General features: G+C 38.7%; 1 protein-coding gene across 3 annotated transcripts in view; it reads right to left on the bottom strand.

Annotated features, from left to right (window-relative positions):
* The window catches only part of LRRK2 (leucine rich repeat kinase 2), a 206,443-nt gene that overhangs the window by 44,022 nt on the left and 137,114 nt on the right, over window positions 1–25,307 (bottom strand). For all 3 annotated transcript variants that reach the window (XM_055580817.1, XM_055580809.1, XM_055580824.1), the window contains exons 39-41: window positions 22,363–22,463; window positions 19,385–19,575; window positions 9,624–9,784 (exon numbers count right to left, since the gene is read on the bottom strand). In XM_055580817.1, coding sequence (XP_055436792.1) covers window positions 9,624–9,784; window positions 19,385–19,575; window positions 22,363–22,463 — 453 coding nt within the window. The remainder of the gene's footprint in view (window positions 1–9,623; window positions 9,785–19,384; window positions 19,576–22,362; window positions 22,464–25,307) is intronic.

Genomic DNA, 25,307 nt, shown 5'->3' with positions numbered 1-25,307 from the left:
TAGTTGCTAAGTTGTGTTCGACTGTTTGTGACTCCATGGACTATAGCCCACCAGGCTCTTCTGTCCATAGGATTTCCCAGACAAGAATAGTGGAGTGGGTTGCTATTTCCTTCTCCAGGGGATCTCCCTGATTCAGGCATCAAACCCATGTCCTCAGCTGGATTCTTTACCACTGAGCCACCTGGGAAGCCAAAAAAAAAAAGGCAAATAGCTGTCCTTCCCCACCAACCAAAGCCTCTCCACCTTTTCTACATTACATAGAATATTTTACCATACAAAGAGCTTGTTTTGACTACAAAAAGGCAAATCTCAGTAAAGATTTGAAAATATTCAATGATTGGATTCTTTCATTTCAAGTAAGAGGTTTTATAAAGGGTTAGCACTTGAAAAGAAGCAAGACACAGCACACCAGCCGCTGTTTTCCACATTAAGTAAAAAAGGAAAATGTAAAATAAGATATTATATCAGGAAAAGTTCTTATATTATAGGATGAAATACTTTAAATTTCCCAGGAAAACAATTTTAATTTCTCCAAGGCAGACACTGGGTAACAGCATAAGTCACACCATACTGCAGTTTATTAATAGCAACAGCATTATGTCTAAAATTAACATACATACCTCAAAGATAGCTTATTGCTAAAAACTGCTAACCATCATCTGAACCTTTAGCAAGTCATAATACTTTTGCAATAGTAATATCAAAGGTCACTGATCACAGACCACCATAACAAGTATAATAATAATGAAAAACCTTGAAATACTGTAAGAATTACCCACATGTGACACAGAAACTCAAAGTTAGCAAATGCTATTGAAAAACTGGCTCTGATAGCCTAGCTTGATGCACGGTTGCCACAAAAATGCAATTTGTTAAAAAACAAAACAAAACTGCAAAGCACAATGAAATAAGGTATGCCTATATAGATTTAAAGCCCAAATAGCTCTAGATTCAATTGTCATTTAGACTGAGCTTTATCTTGGCCACTTACTGCATGACTTTGTGCAAGTTATACAATCTCACTGAGCCTCAGCGTCCTCATTTTACAGATGAGAAGATAAAAGATAACTTTCAGCCCTGGCATGAGGATAGGATAACCATGTGTCTAACGTACCTGGACTTGAGCCTGGGATATAGCAGGTGCTGGAGAGATGACAATTATCTTATTATTATTTAACAATCCAGAGACACTTGCAGCCAGAAAATATACCTTGAAATATTTATGAGCATGCACACTCTACTTCCAACAGATAGCTATGTAAAATGAAAGAGAGGATATGCATATAAAAAATAATAAAACCAGCCATTGGAAGCTGGGACCATTTGCTTATCTAAGAACATAAACTGAGGAAAGGAGAGAGGGTAGGGAACAATTCTGACTACTCAGATAAAGTATTTTCTTCTGTCTTAGGAATATGTTTTAATTGAGCTGCAATCACCAAGATGATGTAAAGCCACTTGCAATTTTATTTACAAACAACCATGTTAGATTTCTCTAAGGATAGAGTTGGCCCCACTAAACAGATGTCAACCCTTCAATTTTCTATTCCCACTCAAACTAAAATCTGAAAGACAGGATGTCTATACAGATCACTTGTCCTGTGACAGTTTCATAATAATGAATCTGAGACAAGAAGAGGAATGAGAGCTGAGAAAGGGAGAGAGGATTTCATGTGGAAAGAACATGTCTAAGATCATGACAACACAAGAACACAGGAAACAGGATTTTCACTGGTATAAAGTCAGTTAACAATTAAAGTAACAGGAGTATTACAGTAGGTTTGGTAAAAAATGGTTAGAGATGACCCTTAAAAGCAACATTAACTGATGATCTTATGACCAAGTGTTTTAAAACTTTTCTTACAAACTTCCCAAATATCAAATTTTAATCAAAGTTCTTTTGACTTTCAGCTAACTTTGAGATGCTTTAGAGGACCCTTGAGGCATATCAGAGAAATATTAACTATATTATTCAGTATGATAAATTACATAGAAAGCATTATCACATGAGCAATAAATCTACCTAAAAATATACTGTATGAATGAATGCTCTTTATACAGACATTCTAACAATTATATGAAGTTTCAAAATTTGGATATATCCTCAGTTCAGTACAGTTCAGCTGCTCAGTACTGTCCAACTCTTTGTGACCCCATGGACTGCAGCACTCCAGACTTCCCTGTCCTTACCACCATCCCCCAGAGCTTGCTCAAACTCATGTCCACTGAATCAGTGATGCCATCCAACCATCTCATCCTCTGTCATCCCCTTTTCCTCCTGCCTTCAATCTTTCCCAACATCAGGGTCTTTTGCAGTGAGCCAGTTCTTCGCATCAGGTGGCCAAAGTATTGAAGCTTCAGCTTTAGCATCAGTCCTTCCAAAGAATATTCAGGACTGATTTCCTTTAGGATTGACTGGTTTGATCTCCTTGCTGTCCAAAGGACTCTCAAGAGTCTTCTCCAGAACCATGGTTCAAAAGCATCAATTCTTCAGCACTCAGCTTTCTTTATGGTCCAGCTCTCAACCATACATGACTACTGAAAAAACCATAGCTTTGACTAGGTGGACCTTTGTTGGCAAAGTAAAGTCTCTGCTTTTTAATATGCTATCTAGGTTGGTCATAGCTTTTCTTCCAAGGAGCAAGTGTCTTTTAATTTCACGGCTATAGTCACCATCTGCAGTGATTTTGGAACCTAAGAAAAGAAAGTCTGTCATTGTTTCCATTGTTTCCCCATCTGTTTGCCATGACGTGATAGGGCCAGTTGCCATGATCTTAGTTTTTTGAATGTTCAGTTTCAAGCCAGCTTTTTCATTCTCCTCTTTCATCAAGAGGCTCTTTAGTTCCTTCCTCTTTCTGCCATAAGGGTGGTGTCATCTGCACAACTGAGGTTATTGATATTTCTCCCAGAAATCTTGATTGAAGCTTGTGCTTCATCCAGCCCAGCATTTTACATGATGCACTCTGCATATAAGCTAAATAAGCAGAGTGATAATATACAGCCTTGACATACTCCTTTCCAATTTGGAACAAGTCCATTGTTCCATGTCCACTTCTAGCTGTTGCTTCTTGACCTGCATACAGATTTTTCAGGAGGCAGGTAAGGTGGTCTGGTATTTCAATTTCTTTAAGAATTTTGCGCAGTTTGTTGTGATCCACAGAGTCAAAGGTTTTGGCATAGTCAATAAAGCAGAAGTAGATGTTTTTCAGGAATTCTTTTGCTTTTTCTATGATCCAACAGATGTGGCCAATTTGATCTCTGGTTCCTCTGCCTTTTCTAAATCCAGCTTGAACATACGGAAGTTCTCAGTTCATGTACTGTTGAAGCCTCACTTGGAGAATTTTGAGCATTACTTTGCTAGTCTGTGAGATGAGTGGATCTGTGCAGTAGTTTGAACATTCTTTGGCATTGCCCTTATTCAGGATTGGAATGAAAACTGACCTTTTCCAGTCCTGTGGCTATGTCCAAGTATAATGCTATAGTTCTATTTGTTATGTTAAAATGTATGTCATAACAGTAACCAAACTTCTTTATTAATTATACTGTAACAAAATATTTAAATATGATTTTAAGTCTTTTGTCATTTACAGACAGTTATTATACTCTGATGTTCTTACAAAAGTGCTTCATCTCCAAAAGGATTCATAGGAAGGCTACAGAGGCAGTAACAACAGTTCTATACCAAGATGATGGCTATGCAAAGACTCCAGCCCATATTCACACCAAACAAGAAGCCATCCTGCCCCTGAGGCCCCTAGATCAGGCATCCAGAGATCTTTACTCCCTAACAGACAGGGCTGACACCCCTACTCAGCCCTGAAGCATCTACAGAAGATAAACACCACCCATCCACTTCCCAGTATATAACAGGAATAAAATCTCTGAGGGAGTGATTGAGACAGGGAGATGGCAAGGTACAATCTTTAAAAGAATAACACAGCCCAAGAACATGACATAAACTGATTAGAACCAACTAGGTCCAAGATGGCAGATGAGTTGACTGTCACTAGACCTTAAGCCTCAGTATACACTCACTGTAACACATCAGCAAGCTAAATGAAACACTCACAGGCAATATGATAGTTCCAAGGCATACCAAAAAGGTCAAAAACGGCAGTAGCCCAATGCCTAGAAACCTCCTCCTCTTTCCCAAAATAGCTGGAATACTCCTCCCACTCATCAGCCAATGAAATTATTCACCCCTGTAAAAACTTACCACCTTCATGGATCACAGCCTTGCTGTGGCAAAATGGCTCGAGTAACTCAGTGAAGCTATGAGCCATGACCTGCAGGGCCACCCAAGATGTACAGGTCATAGTGAAAAGTTCTGACACAATGTGGCTCACTAAAGAAAGGAATGGCAAATCACTCCAGTATTCTTGCCTCAAGAACCCCATGAACAATATGAAAAGGCAAAAAGAAATGACACCAGAAGATGAACCCTCCAGGTTGGTAGGTGTCCACTATGCTACTGGGGAGTGTGAAGAGGCTGGGCTAAAGCAGACACAACTTTCAGTTGTAGATGTGTCTGGTAATGTAAGTAAAGTCCGATGCTGTAAAGAACAATATTGTATAGGAACCTGGAATGTTACGTCCATAAATCAAGGTAAATTGGACATGATTAATCAGGTGATGGACAGAGTGAACATCAACATCTTAGAAATTACTGAACTAAAATGGACAGAAATGGGAGAATTTAAATCAGATATCCATGATATCTACTACTGCGGGTAAGAACCTCTTACAAGAAATGGAGTACCCCTCATGGTCAACAAGAGTCCAAAATGTGGTACATGGGTGCAGTCTCAAAAATGACAGAATGATCTCGGTTCATTTCCAAGGCAAACCATTCAACATCACAGTAACCCAAGTCTACGCCCAAACCACTAATGCCAAAGAAGTTAAAGCTAAACAGTTTTATGAAGACCTATGAGACCAACTAGAACTAACATCATCAAAGACGTCCTTTTTTCTCATATGGAATTGGAATGCAAAAGTAGGAAGCTAAGATTTACCTGGAGTAACAGGCAAGTTTGTCTTTGGAGTACAAAATGAAGCAGAGCAAAGGTTAAGAGAGTTTTGTCAAGAGAATACACTGGCCACGGTAAACACCCTCTTTCAACAACACAAGAGACGACACAAGAGATGACTCTACACATGGACACCACCATAGGGTCAATATCGAAATCAGATTGATTTTATTCTTTGAAGCCAAGTTGGAGAAGCTCTACACAGTCAGCAAAAACAAGATCTAAAGCTGACTGTGGCTCAGATCATCAGCTCCTTACAGCAAACTTCAGGCTTAAATTGAAGAAAGTAGGGAAAACCACTAGGCCTTTCAGGTATGAAATCCCTTATGATTATACAGTGGAGGTGATAAATAGATTCAAGGGATTAGATCTGGTAGAGTATCTGAAGAACTATGGTCAGGGATTCATAACATTGTACAGGAAGCAGTGACCAAAACCATCCTAAAGGAAAAGAAATGAAAGCAGGCAAAGCAGTTGTCTGAGAAGGCTTTACAAACACCTTTAAAAAAAAAAAAAGAGGAGTGAAAGGAAAGGAGAAATGGAAAGATATACCCATCTGAATGCAGAGTTCAAGAGAATAGCAAGGAGAGATAAGAAAGCCTTCTTAAATGAACAATGCAAAAGAAAAATAGAAGAAAACAATAGAATGGGAAATATTAGAAATTTCTTCAAGAAAATTGGAAATATCATGCAAGGATGAACACGATAAAGGACAAAAACAGTAAGGACCTAACAGAAGCAGAATAGATTAAGAAGAGGTGGTAAGAATACATAGAAGAACTATACAAAGAGGTCTTAATAACCAGTGATAACTGGATACAGATAACCAGGATGGTGTGGTCAGTCACCTAGACCCAGATATCCTAGAGTGTAAATTCAGGTGGGCCTTAAACAGCATTACTACAAAGCTAGTGGAGGTGATGAAATTCCATGTGAGCTATTTAAAATCCTAAAAAGATGATGCTGTTAAATACACACACTCAATACATCAGCAAATTTGGAAAACTCAGCAGTAGCCATAGGACTGGAAAAGGTCAGTTTTCATTCTTATCCCAAAGAAGGGCAATGCCAAAGATGTTCAAACTACAGGGTTTGCTTGTACAGTAAGGTTTTCTTGTACTGCAAGGTTTGTTCAAAATCCATCATGCTAGGCTTCAGCTGGACGTGAACCAAGAGCTTCCAGATGTACAAACTAGATTTAGAAAAAGCACAGGAACCAGAGATCAAATTGCCAACATTTGCTGGATCATAAGAGAAAGCAAGGGAATTTCAAAAAAACTTCTGCTTCACTGACTACACTAAAGCTTTTGACTATGTGGATACAACAAACTGTAGAAAATTCTTAAAAAGATGGGAATATTAGATCACCTTACCTGTTTCCTGAGAAACCTGTATGCAGGTCAAGAAGCAACAGTTAGAACCAGACATGGAACAATGGACTGGTTCAAAACTCGTATAGAAGTCAAGGCTGTATATTGTCACTATGCTTATTTAACTTCCGTGCAGCGTACATCATGCAAAATACCTGGCTGGATGAATCACAAGCTGGAATCAAGATTGCTGGGAGAAATATCAATAACCTCAGATATTCAGATGATACCATTCTAACGTCAGAAAGCAAAGAGGAACTTGAGAGCCTCCTGAGAGCATGAAAGAGGAGCGTAAGAAAGTTGGCTTGAAACTCAACATTCAAAAAACTAAGATCATGGCATCTAGTGCCATCACTTCATGGCCAATAGATGGGAAAACAATGGAAACAGTGACAGATTTTATTTTCTTGGCCTCCAAAATCACTGTACACCTTGACTGCAGCCATGAAATTAAAAGACACTTGCTCCTTGGAAGGAAAGCTGACAAACCTAGACAGCAATTTCAAAAGCAGAAATATCACTTTGCTAACAAAGGTCTATATATTCAAAGCTATGGTTTTTCCAACAGTCATGTACAGATGTGAGAACTGGACCATAACCAAGGCTGTTGTTGTTTAGTTGCTAATCGTGTCTGACTCTTTGCAACCACATGGACTATAGCCTGTCAGGCTTCTCTATCCATGGGGTTTACCAGGCAAGAAACTGGAGTGGGTTGCCGTTTCCTTCTCCAGGGGATCTTAATGACCCAAGAATGGAACCCATGTCTCCTTCATTGGCAGGTGATTTCTATTACCAATGAGCCATCAGGGAATGAAGGCTGAGCTCCAAAGAATTGATGCTTTCAAATTGTGGTGCTAGAGAAGACTGTTGAAACTCTCTTGGACAGCAAGATATTTTTTTCCAGGTGGCGAGACTGGTAAAGAACCTCCCACAAAAGGAGGAGACACAAGAGATGCAGGTTTAATCCCTGGGTCCAGAAGATTCCCTGGAGAAGGGCCTGGCAACTCACTCCAGTATGCTCGCCTATAGAATCCCATGGACAGAGGAGCCTGGTGGTCTTCAGTCCCTAGGGTCGCAAAGAGTTGGCCAGCAAGGAAATGAAACCAGTCAATCCTAAAGAAAATCAACCCTGAATATTCACTAGAAAGACTGATACTGAAGCTGAAGCTCCAATACTTTGGCCATCTGATACGAAGAGGTGACTCACTAGAAAAGACCCTGATGTTGGTACAGATTGAGGGTAGGAAGAGAAGCAGGCAAGAGAGGATGATATGGTTGGATAGCATCATCGACTCAATGAATATGAGTTTGAGCAAAGTCTGGAACATAGTGAAAGGATAGGGAAGCCTGGCATGCCGAGGTCCATGTGGTCAAGAAGAGTTGGACACGACTTAGCGACTAAATAGCAACAACAACATAAAAACTGACAATCCCACACCCTGGTGCCTCTCTTGCCTTCCAAGATGATCCACACTCTGTCTGTGGAATGTGTTTCTCTCTGAATAAACCTTCTTTCACTTTAAAGAAAAAAAAAGTGCTACATTAAAATATAAGGTACGAAAATGATGCCTGTGATTTCTGGAGACCATAATATATGCACAATATGATATAATACGCAGAATGGGTATGTCTCATTTTACATAATAACCTTGACTCATATTGTTTTACAGGGTCAAAAAGAGACACTACAAAATTTTTAAGTATTTAAGTGCTAACAATCAATAAACTATGAAGAAAGAAAAATGAAGTTCAGTAGTTAAAGGTTTAAACTCACATGCCAATCAGAACCCTCCTACAATGTTGGTGGAAATGTAAATGGTACAACCACTAGGTAGAAGAGTGTGGAGATTCATTAAAAATACTAAAAATAGAGCTACCATATGATTTACCAATTCCATTCCTACACTTGTATCTGGAGAAAATCATAATTTGAAGAGATACATGTACCCCAATGTTCGCTGCAACACTATTTACAATAGCCAAGACATGGTATCAACCTAAATGTCCACTGATGGACAAATGGATAAAGAAGATGCAGTACATATATACAGTGAAATATTACTCAGCAATAAAAAACAGAATGAAACAGAGCCATTTGCAGCAACACCAGATGGACCTAGAGATTACCATACTAAGTCAAAGACAAATGTCATATCACTTATATGTGGAATCTAATTTAAAAAAAACACACCAATGAACTTATTTATTAAAAATAAGACAACAGAACTTATTTACAGATATCAAAAACAAACTCATGATTACCAAAGGGAAAATGTGGCAGGGAGGGTTAAAGCAGGCGCTTGGGATGAACATACACACACTACTATATGTAAAATAGATAACCAACAGGAACCTACAGTTTAGCGCAGGGAACTCTACTCCAGTAAAATTAAAATTTTTAAAAACTTAAAAAAATTTTAATTAAAATTTAATTAAAAAATTTTAATTAAAAAATTTATATATATATATGTTAAAAAAAGAGCAAGAAAGTACACTTGTATCAAGAAGAGTGCAACAAAGAACTCCAGCAGCACCAAAGTCCTTATCTGAAACTCTTGGAGCTACAATTATTTAGGGATTTTATACTTTTTAATATTTAAGAAAGTAATAATGCATACAACAAATTATACCAACATTCAGTGGGATAAGAGCCAACACCCTATACTCAAACATATTTATATTTCTGCCATGAAACATACACATTCACAGTGAGTATGAGAAATAAAGATCATAATGAGAGTCAATTCCATTAGGCCAAATTTCACCATGAAATCAGTTATTTAAAAAAATCTTTGGATTTTCAAAATTATTTGGATTTCCTAGTTACAAAAAAAAAAAAAAAAAAAGGTTTGTGATCCTAAATCTAATTTGCCTCATTTTATGTAAGTGTTAACAGCAACTAGATTAAAACTTCGTGAGTCCCTTACCACCTCTGTAGTAATTCAATGTTTTTAAGAAATCCAACTTTTAGAAACATAACTTGACATCAGACATACTCTATGTTTTATAATTTGACTTTTTCCCTAGAAAATTACATCAGTTGGTTTTTTTGCCCTACTGGATACAATGATCAAAATCACAAATATACTGGTCACGATTATAAATGAACATCTGTTCACAGCGTGATAGGCTACAGTGTTCTCTTGAGTCTCCTGAACTCACCCCTGAGGGCAGTGGTTATCCATCCTGAAGAGGGAATTATCAAACAAAGCTTGTCACCTACCTGGAGTGCCCTCTGATGTTTTTATCCCCATTCTACAGCAGTACTGAGCAATCCCGTAGTCCGCAATCTTGGCGATGATGGCAGCATTGGGATACAAGGTGAAAAGCAACACATTGTGGGGCTTCAAGTCACGGTATATAATCATAGCTGAATGGAGGTATCTGCCATAAAATGCACAGGAGATTTTATTAAAATGTGATTATATCATAATATATTTTGGCATTATTTTTTAAAATATACATATTCACTAGGAAAAGCATCAAAATTCTGTGCTGTTTTACCTTCAAAGTTAAAAGATACTACAGAAGGAAATCAAAATATGTAAGCCCTGTTTTACAAAGTTTATGCATTTAAAACAAACTAAAAGACATGTTAAATTCTGATAAGTGATTTAAACTTTAAGGCACAACCACTTTAAGCAGAACATGTATTTTTTTGAGACTTCTTTTCTGTATACTTTAATAATCACTAAAAGGAATTCTCAATTCCCTCAATATCATGTAAATATTTTAATTGGTTTAAAATGAAAATACATTAAATAAGAATTGATAGTATTTTGTTATAACTCATTTATTTAAAAATTTTAGAAGTTCTTCATAGCCTTTAAAATTCTATCTCTCCTTTGATATTTATTTTTTTCTGAATAAAATATTTCCTAATTTTTTGGAAAATGTTTTCTACTTTTTCAATAGTTAACAAATTAAAATAAAAGACTTTTTTAGCTATTTGTACTATATCATTTGAAGATGCAATCTACTTTAAACCCAGATCTACTATGAATTATCAAAGAACAACTTGAATTGAGAGCTGAAATGAGTAAACCACTGTCTTAGGAAAGGTGATGTGGGGAAGTTTAAAGTCTTTCCTTTTAGAAATTGATCCATTCATCCACTGGCAACCAGAGTTTGACATTCACTGTAGGTGAAGAATAAAAACTAGCTAATATAAAAAAACAAAACTAAGTTTTCCTCTCAACCAGGTCTTGTCCATTTTAGAAACATGGCCAAAGAGCTATCACTAGCTCTAAAACTCTATTACCTTTCCTTACCCATCTAAAAAATTCAGATTTTTCCCCAGCTCTTTTTACCCTACACCATGACATCAAATTTGCCATAGTTCTGCACATGACCTCACAACTATATTATGTCCTACCTTGAAATTACAATTTTTCACAGAACTACAAGGCTGTATATTGTCACCTTGCTTATTTAACTTATATACAGAGTACATTATGTGAAATGCCAGGCTGGATGAAGCACAAGCTGGAATCAAGATTGCTGGGAGAAATATCAATAACCTCAGATACAGATGACACCACCCATATGGCAGAAAGCAAAAAAGACCTAAAGAGCCTCTTGATGAAAGTGGAAGAGTAGAGTGAAAAAGTTGGCTTAAAACTCAACATTCAGAAAACTAAGATCATGGCATCCAGTCCCATCACTTCATGGCAAATAGATGGGGAAACAATGACAGACCATTTTCCTGGGCTCCAAAATCACTGCAGATGGTGACTGTAGCCATGAAATTAAAAGACGCTTGCTCCTTGGAAGAAAAGCTATGACTAACCTAGACAGCATATAAAAAGCAGAGACATTACTTTACCAACAAAGGTCCGTCTAGTCAAAGCTATGGTTTTTCCAGTAGTCATGTATGGATGTGAGCGTGGACTATAAAGAAAGCTGAGCACCAAAGAATTGATGCTTTGAACTGTGGTGTTGGAGAAGACTCTTGAGAGTCCCTTGGACTGCAAGGAGATCCAACCGGTCCATTCTGAAGGAGATCAGTCCTGAATTGGAAGGACTGATGCTGAAGCTGAAACTCCAATACTTTGGCCAACTGATGCGAAGACCAACTTATTGGAAAAGACCCTGATGCTGGGAAAGATTGAAGGCAGGAGGAGAAGGGGACGACAAAGGATGAGATAGTTGGATGGCATCATCGACTCAACGGACATGAGTTTGAGCAAGCTCCGGGAGTTGGTGATGGACAGGGAAGCCTGGCGTACTGCAGTCCATGGTGTCGCAAAGAGTAGGATACGACTGAATGACTGAATTGAACTGAAATTACATTTTTTCACAGAACTTAAGAGAGGTAAATTTAAGTCCTTTGTTTGTGTCTTTTGGTGTAGGCTCACCTTATATTAATAAATATTTGCTCCATTACTGAGTACTAATCACTGCTAGAGGGATCAGGAGCAGAGAGGCAGAAATATCCTGAACTTTCCATTGATTGATGACCTAGAATGTATGTATCATTTAACTTCATCAATAGAAGATTCCTTCTCTTCCAGGATGTAGTTAGAACATTTGACATTAGGCCTATTCCTTTCAGTAGACATATTTTTGGCTGAAAGTAAGAGAGATATACTAATGAAGCTGACCTTAACAATAAGTAATAGGCTTAAAAGAAAAATTTACTGAGGGCTTACTGAAAGGCCATTAGCTACTCTTATCCTGTTGAAGAGAAAAGCTGGGAGATTAAGAAGAAAAAAGTTAAAGCCAAGTCATACATTATTGAATAGCATCCAAATCCTTCCTATTGCATGCCTCTTTCAGAATATTTAAAGACTACAGACTCTCTCAAAACACTTTCCAAAGGTTAAAAAAATTAAACTTAATTTTAAATAATGTCAGTGGGAAGGAAAGATTATCTGGATTAGTTAAAATGTTCAATTACAGAATTTAATCTTAAAAGCATAGTTTTAATAGCTTTAAATAGCAGAATAACTTTCAAAACATAACAAGTACAGATGTTGCCTTAGTAAGAATAATTCAGCCATAATTTATGTATTATATGACAATGATCATTTTCAAATATTTTATTAAAACAAACTGGCTAAACTCAATTTAGTTATTTTTAAATTGTGATTGTTATTAATGTTGCAAAGAAACTTCTTTGTAACTTACAGTAAACCTTATCTCACCCTAAAGAGAATTATTCTAAGAATAGAATATCTTCATTCATTTAACAAATACATATTGGGCACCTATGAGAGACAGTCCCTGGGGATATAAAGCCATCCTCGTCTTCCTGATCTTTAGGGCCACAAACGAGAGGGAGAGATGGGTATTCTAACAAGACTGCAAAAATGTGATACTTCCCTAGCATTTGGTACTACTTCCCTAGTAGTTCCAAAGCAGACTCTCCCACTAGACTATAAGTTTTTAACCTTGATAAGAGCAATATAATCTCTATCTTTCTTTTCCCTCTTCAGCAGCCAGTGTAAAGTCCTGTGTGGAGCAGAGTCAAAAAACATGTGTTAGCCAGGGCAACTCTTCATGATACAGTCAGTCATCACAGTGAAGACAGTATGTGAGCAAATTCTAGAGGAACATGAGTTTTGTAGGCGGACAATTTTTTTGAAAAGACAGGAATGACAAATGCAAGCACAGACATGGATGCCAATGAGAAGTCAAGCCCTTCAGCATGGTTGGAATGAGGGCAATGGAATGAAAGGAGTCTGGAAAGGCAGGCAAGAGGCATACATAAAGAGTTCTGAGGCTATGACAGGAATTTAGATGTATTCTCCAGATAACCTGAAATTCTAAGGAGTTTCAAGAATACTTAAATTTTTATTTTGGAATGATATGATATCAGAAATATTCTGATAATTACCTATAAATATCAGACCAAGACAGCAGTAGTGGCATAAAAATAAATTAATCAAGGACCTACTGGGCAAAGGAGTACTTACTTTTGGGGGGGAGGGAGTGGTCTGGATGTGACTACAAAGACCTTTGTTGCCAAATGGGATACAAAATAAAAAACAGATTTATGGTGAAACAAGAGAAAATAATTTCAATTTTGAAAATATTGAAACACAAACTTATAGGAAATATAGGTTACTATACTTCAAAGGTTCAGTTCAATTCAGTTCAGTTGCTCAGTCGTGTCCCATTCTTTCAGAGCCCATGGACTGCAGCACGCCAGGCCTCCCTGTGTATTACCAACTCCCAGAGCTTACTCAAACTCATGTCCATTGAGTCAGTGATGCTATCCAACCATCTATACTCTGTTGTTCCCTTCTCCTCCCACCTTCAATCTTTCCCAGCATCAGGGTCTTTTCAAATGAGTCAGCTCTTCGTATCAGGTGGCCAAAGAATTGGAATTTCAGCTTCAACATCAGTCCTTCCAATGAATATTCAGGACCAATTTCTTTTAGGATGGACTGGCTGGATCTCCTTGCAGTCCAAGGGACTTTCACGAGTCTTCTCCAACACCACAGTTCAAAAGCATCAATTCTTCAGCGCTCAGCTTTCTTTATAGTCCAACTCTCACATTCATACATGACTGCTGGAAAAACCATAGCCTTAACAAGACAGACTTTTGTTGGAAAAGTAATGTCTCTGCTTTTTAATATGCTGTCTAGGTTTGTCATAAGGCAAAAAGGTAGGACACTGAAAGATGAACTCCCCAGGTCAGTAGATGCCTAATATGCTACTGGAGATCAGTGGAGAAACAACACTAGAAAGAGTGAAGAGATGGAGCCAAAGCAAGAACAACACCCAGTTGTGGATGTGACTGGTGATGGAAGTAAAGTCTGATGTTGTAAAGAGCAATATTGCATAGGAACCTGGAACGTTAGGTCCATGAATCAAGGCAAATTGGAAGTGGTCAAACACGAGATGGCATGAGTGACCGTCAACATTTTAGGAATCAGCAAACTAAAATGGACTGGAATGGGTGAATTTAACTCAGATGACCATTGTATCTGCTACTGTGGGCAAGAATCCTTTAGAAGAAATGGAGTGGCTATCATAGTCAATAAAAGAGTCCAAAATGCAGTACTTGGATGCAGTCTCAAAAATGACAGAATGATCTCTGTTCGTTTCCAAGGCAAACCATTCAATATCACGGTAATCCAAGTCTATGCCCTGACCAGTAAGGCTAAAGAAGCTGAAGTTGAATGGTTCTATGAAGACCCACAAGACCTTCTAGAACTAACACCCAAAAAAGATGTCCTTTTCATTATAGGGGACTGGAATGCAAAAGTAGGAAGTCAAGAAACACCTGGCGTGGAGTACAGAATGAAGTAGGGCAAAGGCTAGTAGAGTTTTCCCAAAAGAACACACTGGTCATAGCAAACACCCCCTTCCAACAACACAAGAGAAGACTCTATACATCAACATCACCAGATGGTCAACACTGAAATCAGATTGATTATATTCTTTGCAGCCACAGATGGAGAAGCTCTATACAGTCAGCAAAAACAATACCAGGAGCTGACTGTGGCTCTGATCGTGAACTACTTATTGCCAAATTTAGACTTAAATTGAAGAAAGTAGGGAAAACCACTAGACCATTCAGGTATGACCTAAATCAAATCCCTTATGATTATACAGTGGAAGTGAGAAACAGATTTATAGGACTAGATTGCACAGACAGAATGCCTGATGAACTATGGACAGAGGTTTGTGACACTGTACAGGAGGCAGTGATCAAGACCATCCCCAAGAAAAAGAAATGTAAAAAAAGCAAAATGGCTGTCTGGGGAGGCCTTAAAAATAGTTGTGAAAAGGAAAGAAGCAAAAAGCAAAGGAGAAAAGGAAAGATATATCCATGTGAATGCAGAGTTCCAAAGAACAGAAAGGAGAAATAAGAAAGCCTTCCTCAGTGATCAGTGCAAAGAAATAGAGGAAAACAATAGAATGGGAAAGACTGGAGATCTCTTCAAGAAAATTAGAGATACCAAGGGAACATTTCATGCAAAGACAGGCTCAATAAAGGACAGGAATGGTATGGACCTAACAGAAGCAGAAGATATTAAGAAGAGGTGGCAAGAATACACAGAAAAACTGTGTATTCTTGACTCAGAAAGATCTTGACTCAGATAATCATGATGGCATGATCACTCACCTAGAATCAGACATTCTGGAATGTGAAGTCAAGTGGGCCTTAGGAAGCATTAGTATGAACAAAGCTAGTGAAGGTGATGGAATTCCAGTTGAGCTGATACTATGAAAGTGCTGCACTCAATATCTTCAAAGCTAGTTGAGGATTATAATAAAAAGCTCAAAGCAGCAGACAATTTAGAGATATAAGTTAATAGCTGAATATAGAATATGTAAAAGATATGCACAGGATAGAATATATAACATGAAGAAAGTTCTTGGATGTCACTCTAAACAGCTCCATCATTTAAGGGGCTGCAAAATTGTATGACTTTATTGCCTCTTTCTATCTCTGTAGTTATGACTCTATGCTTAAATATATTTGGAAGACAAACCCTAATGCTGAGTTTTTTAAATACACTTAGTGCTGGTAGAAGATTGTTAGCTATTAAAATCTCTTAGCATTTTATGGCACAGAACCCAGAAGATACATTAGCATTATGCTGAAAACAAATCAGACAAATGATAGGAAAATATGCTGAGATCATTTACTTTATCAGAAACTGCTAGACATGTTATTTTAAGTAAGGTCTCTAAGAACCAGAGATCAAACTGCCAACATCCGCTGGCTTATCAAAAAAGCAAGAGAGTTTCAGAAAATCATCTACTTTTGCTGCATTGACTATGCCAAAGCCTTTGACTGTGAGGATCACAACAAACTGGAAAATTCTTCAAGAGATGGGAATACCAGACCACCTGACCTGCCTCCTGAGAAATCTGTATGCAGGTCTAGAAGCAACATTTAGAACTGGACATGGAACAACAGACTGGTTCCAAATCGGAAAAGAAGTACGTCAAGCCTGTATATTGTCACCGTGCTTATTTAACTTCTATGCAGAGTACATCATGAGAAATGAACCACGCTGGATGAAGCACAAGCTGGAATCAAGAATGCTGGAAGAAATATCAACAACCTCAGATATGCAGATGACACCACACTTACGGCAGAAAGCGAAGAAGAACTAAAGAGCCTTTTGATGAAAGTGAAAGAGTAGAGTGAAAAAGTTGGCTTGAAACTCAACATTCAGAAAACTAAGATCATAGCATCCAGTCCCATCGCTTCATGACAAATAGAAGGGGTAACAATGGAAACGGTGAGCAGCTTTATTTCTTTTGGACTCCAAAATTACTGCAGATGGTGACTGCAGCCATGAAATTAAAAGATGCTTGCTCCTTGAAAGAAAAGCTATGACCAACCTAATCAGCATATAAAAAGCAGGGATATTACTTTGCCAAAAAAGGTCCATCTCATCAAAGCTATGGTTTTTCCAGTAGTCATGTATGGATGTGAGAGTTGGACTATTTAACAAAGCTGAGCACTGAAGAATTGATGCTTTTGAACTGTAGTACTGGAGAAGACTCTTGAGAGTTCCTTGGACTGCAAGGAGATCCAACCAGTCAATAAAAGAAATCGGTCCTGAATATTCATTGGAAGGACTGATGCTGAAGCTTAAACTCCAATACTTTGGCCAACTGATGTGAAGAACCAACTTATTTGAAAAGACCCTGATGCTGGGAAAGATTGAGGCAGGAGAAGGGGACGACACAGGATGAGATGGTTGGATGGCATCACCAATGCGATGGGCATGAGTTTATGGGTTCCGGGAGTTGGTGATGGAAAGGGAAGGCTGGTGTGCTGCAGTCCATGAGGTCGCAAAGAGTTGGACACGCCTGAGCAACTGAACTGAACTGAAGAACCAGATAAAGTTATATAAAAGATGAGATCTCTCAAACAGTGATGAATTTTTTTAAAAATCAATTATTCACTTCACAAATAAGTACTTTGGGAATTATGTAGACGATTGAGGAAAAAACCAGGACCTGGAGTAAGTTAAATTAAGGAAAATGACCTGTTTGGTTTTGAAATAGATAAGACATAGTTGCACTTTCCCTAGATTAATTTAGTACAAGGTTCCCCCTGGTGTTCAAAAGTAGATACAGCAACCCAGATCTAAATCGGCTTTTATGTTCGGAGGGCTTCCCTAGTGGCTCAAAGGGTAAAGAATCTGCCTGCAATGTGGGAGACCAGGGTTTAATCCGTGGGTTGGGAAAATCTCCTGGAGAAGGAAATGGCAAACCACTTCAGAATTTTTGCCTGGAGAATCCCAAGGACAGAGGAGCCTGTCGAGTTACAGTCCACAGGGTTGCAAAGAGTCAGACACAACTGAGCCACAAACACATGTTTGGTAGCCCTGACTGTAAAGAATTTTCCTGCAGTGTGGGAGACCCAGGTTTGATCACTGGGTAGGGAAGATCTCCTGGAGAAAGGGATGGCTCCCCACTCCAGTATTCTTGCCTGGAGAACTCCATGGAGAGAGGAGTCTGGTGGGCTACAGTCCATGGGTTCACAAAGAGTAGGACACAAATGAGTAACTTTCACTTATCTTATAATAATCTGTTTTTCAATAGCTTCTGGACTTCTTCAGGAAAGGAAATCTACTTATTTTATTCTCCTATTATATTCCTTATACAGTATTAATAGTTAAATCCCATATATCAGCAGTTTAGTTTTATTTATTTGTGAGCAGTGTTTGTTTTCCTTACCATCCATTCCATTTAAGTTTTCTGGATACTGCTCAAAAGGAGCAGACACTATTTAAGAAGTGAAGGAAGAGAAGGAAATTTGCATCCACTCTGAGGCTACTACACTCCAGGCAGTCTTTCCTTTCTCTTTCCCGGCTCTCTCCTCAACACCAACACGTATATTGAGGATGTGGTATTCTTGGTGCTACAATACAACTGTGAACAACCTGAAAAGTCCTTACGTCATGGCACTTAGATTGTGGTGGCAAAGACAGGCAATAAACAAACTTTTTAAATGAAAATATAAAGAATACTAGGCAGTGATAATTGCTACAGGTGCCCGAGAGACATGAGATAGTCAGGAACTTCATTCTGAGGAATCTGAGTGAAATAAGTGAGTCAAGAGGCTATCTGCAGGTTAGACATTTCTGGCTGAGAGAAGAAGGGGTAAACAGCCCCTGGTATATTCCAGAAACCTCAGGAGAGGTGTGGCTGAGCATGGTGACCAGAGAGTGTGGTGGGAGAGGTTTGGTAACAGGAGAAAGATGTGATCCAGCTTCCATATTAGAACAATCTCTTTGGCAGCCATGAGAAGGATGACTCCAAGCTGACTGGAGTTGGGAAGGGGTGGAGAAGCAGGGAATCGAGACTTTAATTTGGGATGTCTTCAATTATTACAGACAAACTCGGGACACTATACTTTAAGTATCAGACACAGTGTAGAGACTACAAAAAACAGAGAATCAGAGATTTAAAACACAAAAAATAGAGAATTAGAGAAACAAAATCAAAGGAAAGTAAGTACATTAAGCAGTGATTTATTCTAGTCTCTATCTCCAAAGGCCATGGCCTTTTCTCTCTGCTGTGCTGCCTCTCCAAGGCTCTGTCTGGGTACCATCCAGCTGCAGGGCTGGTGTACCTCGGAGACACACCATGGTCTTTCAGGACAACCCGACTTAAATAACTCGTCCCTTTCAGAAATCTGACCTCATCTCTCCTCATCAGAATTATCCATGATAACTGAAACTTTCCTTGATACTTTGAAGCCTCACCCACATGTTTTTAGGGGAGGGAGGTCAATGCATGGTTAAGATCATGGGCTCTGGAGCAGGACTTCTGGATTCAAACTCTACTTCTGTTAGCTATGAGGGGTGCATGCTTTTCTTACTCTTATTTTATGAAATTACAAAATCTGAACAGGGAAATGGTAGTTTTACACTCAAATAGTTTGTGAAATATTACCAGGACACATTGTTACAGGGAAGCGCTGTCCTCAAAGTCTGAGAGCAAGTTTGGGCTCATATTCATTATGCACTGAATAGAAAACAGCATGACCTAATCAATTACCTCAAGCCATCGGCCACATGTAGCACGATTCTGTGCTGCAGCGTTCTGGTAAGACTGGTTTTGTCTTGCTGAAGCAGGCGGTCCAGGGAACCCTTGGAGGCTAATTCCATCACCAACATTCGAGGACGAATCCCAGCTGCCAGCAAAGATATTAAGCTGGGATGGTGGAGGTGGCAGAGCACCACCAGCTCCTGCGAAGTCAAAAATCATTTAAGAGTAAATAGACCATCAGTTCTTACCCTAATGCCTCCTTCCATAAGTCCATCAACACTTGGAGAACAGTTTTCCCTGAGTGACTGGATTACAGCAAACTATCCATTTCTTCTTTGAGCTTTTTTATATTTTCCACGTTTTCAGAATTAAACCACTGGTTTTGCAACTACGCTGTGAATTAAACATTTAAGTTCTCCTTTTCTGTTTGCTTTGCTTTATCAGAACATTTAATGCTGGGACAATACATATACTGTGGCAACATTAATAGTTCACGTCAGTCTTACCTACTGAATCTTCCTTGGCCACAGATCCCTGAGCAGCCACTACTGGTCAACTGCACTCGGCGTCTGCAGAACCGCCTGCCTATTATCTCTAGCTTGATGACTAGAAAGTTTTACAGAGAAGAGTATCTATGTCTACAGAAGTATCTGGCATTGCCCCCCACCTAAAAACTCTCTGCTGACTTCCTGTTACTTTTAGATTGAGATCCCATGCGCTTACACAGCCTTCATGGCCTGACCTGATCTCTCAAACCTCATCTCCTTTCTCTTTCCTCCTTGTTCACCACCTTTTCATAACACCTGTGTTATTAAATCCCCAAAAGCCCAATCCCAGCATACACCCAGCTCCTTCCTTCCAGCCCCAGGGTATTTGCCCTTGCTGATCCCTCTGCCTAGAAATCTCTTCAATCTTCACATAGCTAAAGTTTTCTTGCCATTCAGACCTTAGCTTAAAACTCGTACTTCCTCAGAATGATCGGCTCTGGTAATCCCCAGGGCAACACTCTCTCTCTAATCCAAGAAGTTAGCTGGAACAGAGAGGTCTCTATCCTGATTCTAGGCCACATCACATGAGACTTTATAATCTCTTTCATGATATGGTTGTTTTTGAATTCTATACACATATTATTCTGTATATTTCACTCTACTCTGAAACTATATTTACTTGAAATTTATAGCTTCTGTGGTATTAAATTAATTTATGTTTTAAACTATGGTTCAGCAGCAGCTCTGCTTCTTAACAACTGGCTTCAAAGATGGGGAGTATCAGTGCCAACTGCATTTATCAGGAAACTGAAGTATGAAGAATTCTGCAAGCTGAAGAATAAAGGCTCAGTGCCCTAAGAGGAGATTTTTAAGAACACGGGCTTCAAACTGCAATCATACTTCCAGAGAGGATAAAAATCTTTTTTTTTTTTCTTCTATGTCTGATTAGCTCAGTTGGCTAAAATTGATGAGAACAAGTCAATCTAGCTCTGTTTTCTTTCATAAGCACAGACAGAAGCCTAATCCAAATTTCCTATCCTAGAAAAACAGCTCACTGATTGCAGACAGCAAGGAGAAAAAGCCTGTAACAGATCAGCCCTGATTCATAACCACAGGTAGAATGACCCTCAAAATGTAGCACTGAACACTGAAGTGTTTTTCTTTTTTTTTTAAAGAAACACATTACATATACCGTTTTTCTATTTCTATTATTTCCTTGGTTCATCTAGCTGCCCATACACTAATCAGTCCAATATGCTTTTCTAGTGTTCTGATTTCCAACAAGGTTTCCTGAGCACGTTACTTAAAATTTGAAACATGTTGAAGACTAATGATCAAGACTGAAAAATCAATTCATACAACAAACTGCCTACAGACAGAAAAGAAATTGTGCCCAGATTTGGTTCACTGACTTACAAAATATTATATACAAAATGTGTATTAGTTTATTCCTAGAGCTACTGTGTAACTTTTGGTACTAATAATTAAAATTACTCCAGGACATTTTACACAGACATGAAATGTTTTCATTATTCAGAGTAATTAATATATTGCAACTGTACTTATTGTTTATGTTAGTTATTTAGATTCAGATATAGGCACAATTTTTTTTTAATAAATCAAGAAAAATAAGAATAAATAGACTCAAAAATACAGTTGAGTTCTGGTGTAAGATTGCAGAATCCACACTGGATTTTATTTCTTCACTGTGTCTCTCTCACTCATCCCTACTGTTAGGAAAGACTCAGAAAAAAAGAAATAAATCCCCACCAGTATTCAAAACAAGAAAGGGCAATGGAGTGACTACTCTTGGTTATGCATTCAATCAAATTTCATTCTTCCTAAGAGTATCCTGGACTTTTGCTGTGGTACCCAATCCTCACCTAAACAGCTGATGAACGTTAAGGGGAACTGATTCCAATCAGTTTAAGGGAAACTGATTCCAATCAGTCCATCACGGACTGCATGCTGCAGTCCATGGGGTTGCAAAGAGTCGGATACGACTGAGTGACTGAACTGAACTGACTCCAATCCCAGCTTCAGGGAAAAAGGGGAATTAAAAAAAAAAATACCCTGCTCATTACCACATTGATTGGTTCAACAACACATGCCTATGCCAGTCAGCAACAGCACTACCCTGAATATTGGTGTTTGCTGAAAAAAGAATATGTGACTTAACTGAGTCCAGGAGAAGTTTTCAAATGGACTACTGTTGTATGGATTTTGGTTCCTTTGAACTGCAAAAATGCAAAACAGGTGCCCTCTTTTCTTTTGGGCTTGTGAAGCCTGGAACAAGAATTCTCAGAATACTGTCTTTTGTTTGTTTTTCAACAAGAGAAACAAAACAAACCTATTTCACTCCATAAGGAAAGGACAAAAGTGGGATTTTATAACGAAACTCAACTTTGAAAACAGGGTCAATACAAGCATGTGCCAAACAAGGGTTCCAGAAGATTAACAATGTACTATTTAATGTAATAATATTGTTGCATTTCTTACTTGTCTTAACAGCCTAAGTGATGTATGTTTATTAAAAATCTTCACAGCCACTTCTTCTCCTTCATAGGCTGCCCGATAAACAGATCCAAAACTGCCGTCACCTTTCAAAAAGAAAGTACAAAGCACTTGGGTTAATCTGTGCAAGCAGAAAAACTCAATAAATTTTATCTTTTGTAATTATATTTGTTTTGAAGAGAAATCTGACCCACGAGTTTCACTATATCAAGTCTTCTTTAATGCTTGCTCTTCCTTCTACTCCAGGAACCAAGATGCAACTAAAGATTTTGTCTCTAGCCTTTCTGTCTTCCTTTTACACACTTCCTACTCAATTACCTCATGCATTCCCTAACTTCATCTATCTCTGTATGCAGAGAATTTTCACATTTAAATCTATAGTCACAGCTACCACCTGAATTCTACCCTATATTTACAGCTCTGTGTTGGAGATAAGCACTGGCGTGTTCTTCTGAATCTCAACTGCATTCCATCAAAAGTCCCATTCATCATCTTTTTTCCAAAATAGTGTTTATCCTACCTTTCATATATCTGATAAAAACAAAACAAAACTCTTTTTGTGGTCATCGTGGAGTCAAAAACCAAATAATTATCTCATGCCTCATAAGATAATGTGCCTCATGACAGCCCCACAGCTGACCAGCTCTACTGTGCTGCCTCTCTTATGCCCAAGCCTCCCTTCCCATTTCCACTACAATTGTACCCTCTTGGTACCTTCATGCTTTCTGCCTGCACGTGGGGCCTCATGACTTCATTACCCCTAACTCATTCTCTCTCTCCTGAAAAATTAGCTCTGTAATTACATTTTGATTATGTCATTCTCTTGCTCAAAAACAAATCATTCTACATTGTCCCAAATGAAATCCAAAATCAAGTTCATATTCATATTGCAGCCCCAAGTTCCCTTTGTGGTTCTCTTCCTGGTTCTACTTCTTCCTACTCTCACTCTCTAGACTCTGGGCCAGTAGTTCTTCTCCTAGATTTGGCTTCACAGTACATCCAAAGAGCTTTTTGAATGCAGGAAAGTCTGAATCTATCCTCAACGATTCTGACCTAATCAATCCCAGGAGGTACCGTTCATCAGCTGGTAACAGCATAACCACCAGGGTTGAGAACAACCGATCTAGCAAGCTGGAATAGTCAAAATTTCTTAACCATGCTTTCTATCTTCAGACCTCCATCTCCTTGTTATGCCATAATTTACAGAGCTCTTGTTTCTCCCTCAGCTCAACCAGTACTTCTCTGATTGTAAAATGTTTTTAGAATAATTTATCTGGTTTGTTTAGGTCAGTGGTTCTCAATCAGGGTGATGATGCTCCTGACCTCCAACCACCACCCTTGACAGTGTTTGCAGACATTTTTGGTTGTCACATCTGGGATGGGGTGAGATAATATTACTGACATCCAGTGGGTAGAGACCAAGGATACTCCTAAATACCATGCAATGCATAGGACACTCCCCCCAACAAAGAACTATCTAGTTCTGAATAGCAAAAGTTAAGAAACTCTGATCTAGATTGCTTTTTGTAAATAAACATAGAACTTATGAATTTATTGGAAATGGGGTCAGAGTATAAGGAGTACTCATAAACATTCTCCTATCTGCAAGAAGTGTGTGTGAAGTGAAAGTCACTCAGTCATGTTTGAGTCTTTGCAACCCTGTGGACTGTAGCCCACCAGGATCCTCTGTCCATGGAATTCTCCAGGCAAGAATACTGGAGTGGGGTGCCATCCCTTTCTCCAAGGGATCTTCCCAACCCAGGGATCAAACCCAACTCTCCTGCATTACAGGCGGATTCTTTACTGTCTGAGCCCCCAGGGCTCCACCTATCTGCTAAATAAAAGCATATAGAACATAGGTGCTTTTAAAGGTAGTCAAAAGGTACAAACTTCAGTTATAAGGTAAATAAATACTAGGTATGTAATGTACAATATGATTACTATAGTTAACAGTGCTATATAATATATACGCTATGCTATGTTAAGTCACTTCAGTCGTGTCTGACTCTGTGTGACCCCATAGATGGCAGCCACCAGGCTCCCCCGTCCCTGAGATTCTCCAGGCAAGAACACTGGAGTGGGTTGCCATTTCCTTCTCCAATGCATGAAAGTGAAAAGTGAAAGCGAAGTCGCTCAGTCGTGTCCGACTCCTAGTGACCCCATGGACTGCAGCCCACCAGGCTCCTCCATCCATGGGACTCTCCAGGCAAGAGTACTGGAGTGGGGTGCCATTGCCTTCTCTGATATAATATATATGGAACTTGTTAAAAGAGTAAATCCTAAGAGTTCTCATCAGAACAAAATTTTTTTTTATTTTTATTTTTTATATATTAATATATGCAAGGATAGATGTTAATAAAGTTACTGTGGTAATCATTTCACCATATATGTAAGTGAAGTTATTATGCTGTACACCTTAAACTTATACAGTGCTATATGTCAATTACACCTCAATAAAATTGGGAAAAAACACAGTTGTTTCAAAAAATGAACTTTTTGAACACTTCTACATAACATTGCTCAAAATGTGTCCATTAATCCAACACACATCTTTTAGTGCAGTAAAGAGGTATATTTGGGAGAGCTGTATGTGATGGCTTGAGACTCCAGAGAAAGAAAATAATATGCCTGGTACTTGCCTGTATCTTTCAAATCACAAGTCAAGTTTGGTGTTGGTTAAGATCTAGGATTCAGTCTTGAGAATTCAGCATTTTACGTTAACCTACTAGTACTAATCGGAGAAGGCGATGGCACCCCACTCCAGTACTCTTGCCTGGAAAATCCCGTGGACCGAGGAGCCTGGTTGGCTGCAGTCCATGGGGTCGCTAAGAGTCAGACATGACTGAGCGACTTCACTTTCACTTTCCAGTTTCATGCATTGGAGAAGGAAATGGCAACCCACTCCAGTGTTCTTGCCTGGAGAATCCCAG

Source organism: Bubalus kerabau, chromosome 1 (genome assembly GCF_029407905.1).
Source record: "Bubalus kerabau isolate K-KA32 ecotype Philippines breed swamp buffalo chromosome 1, PCC_UOA_SB_1v2, whole genome shotgun sequence".
Taxonomy (NCBI): Eukaryota; Metazoa; Chordata; class Mammalia; order Artiodactyla; family Bovidae; genus Bubalus; species Bubalus kerabau.
This window is presented reverse-complemented; position numbering and strand designations above follow the sequence as displayed.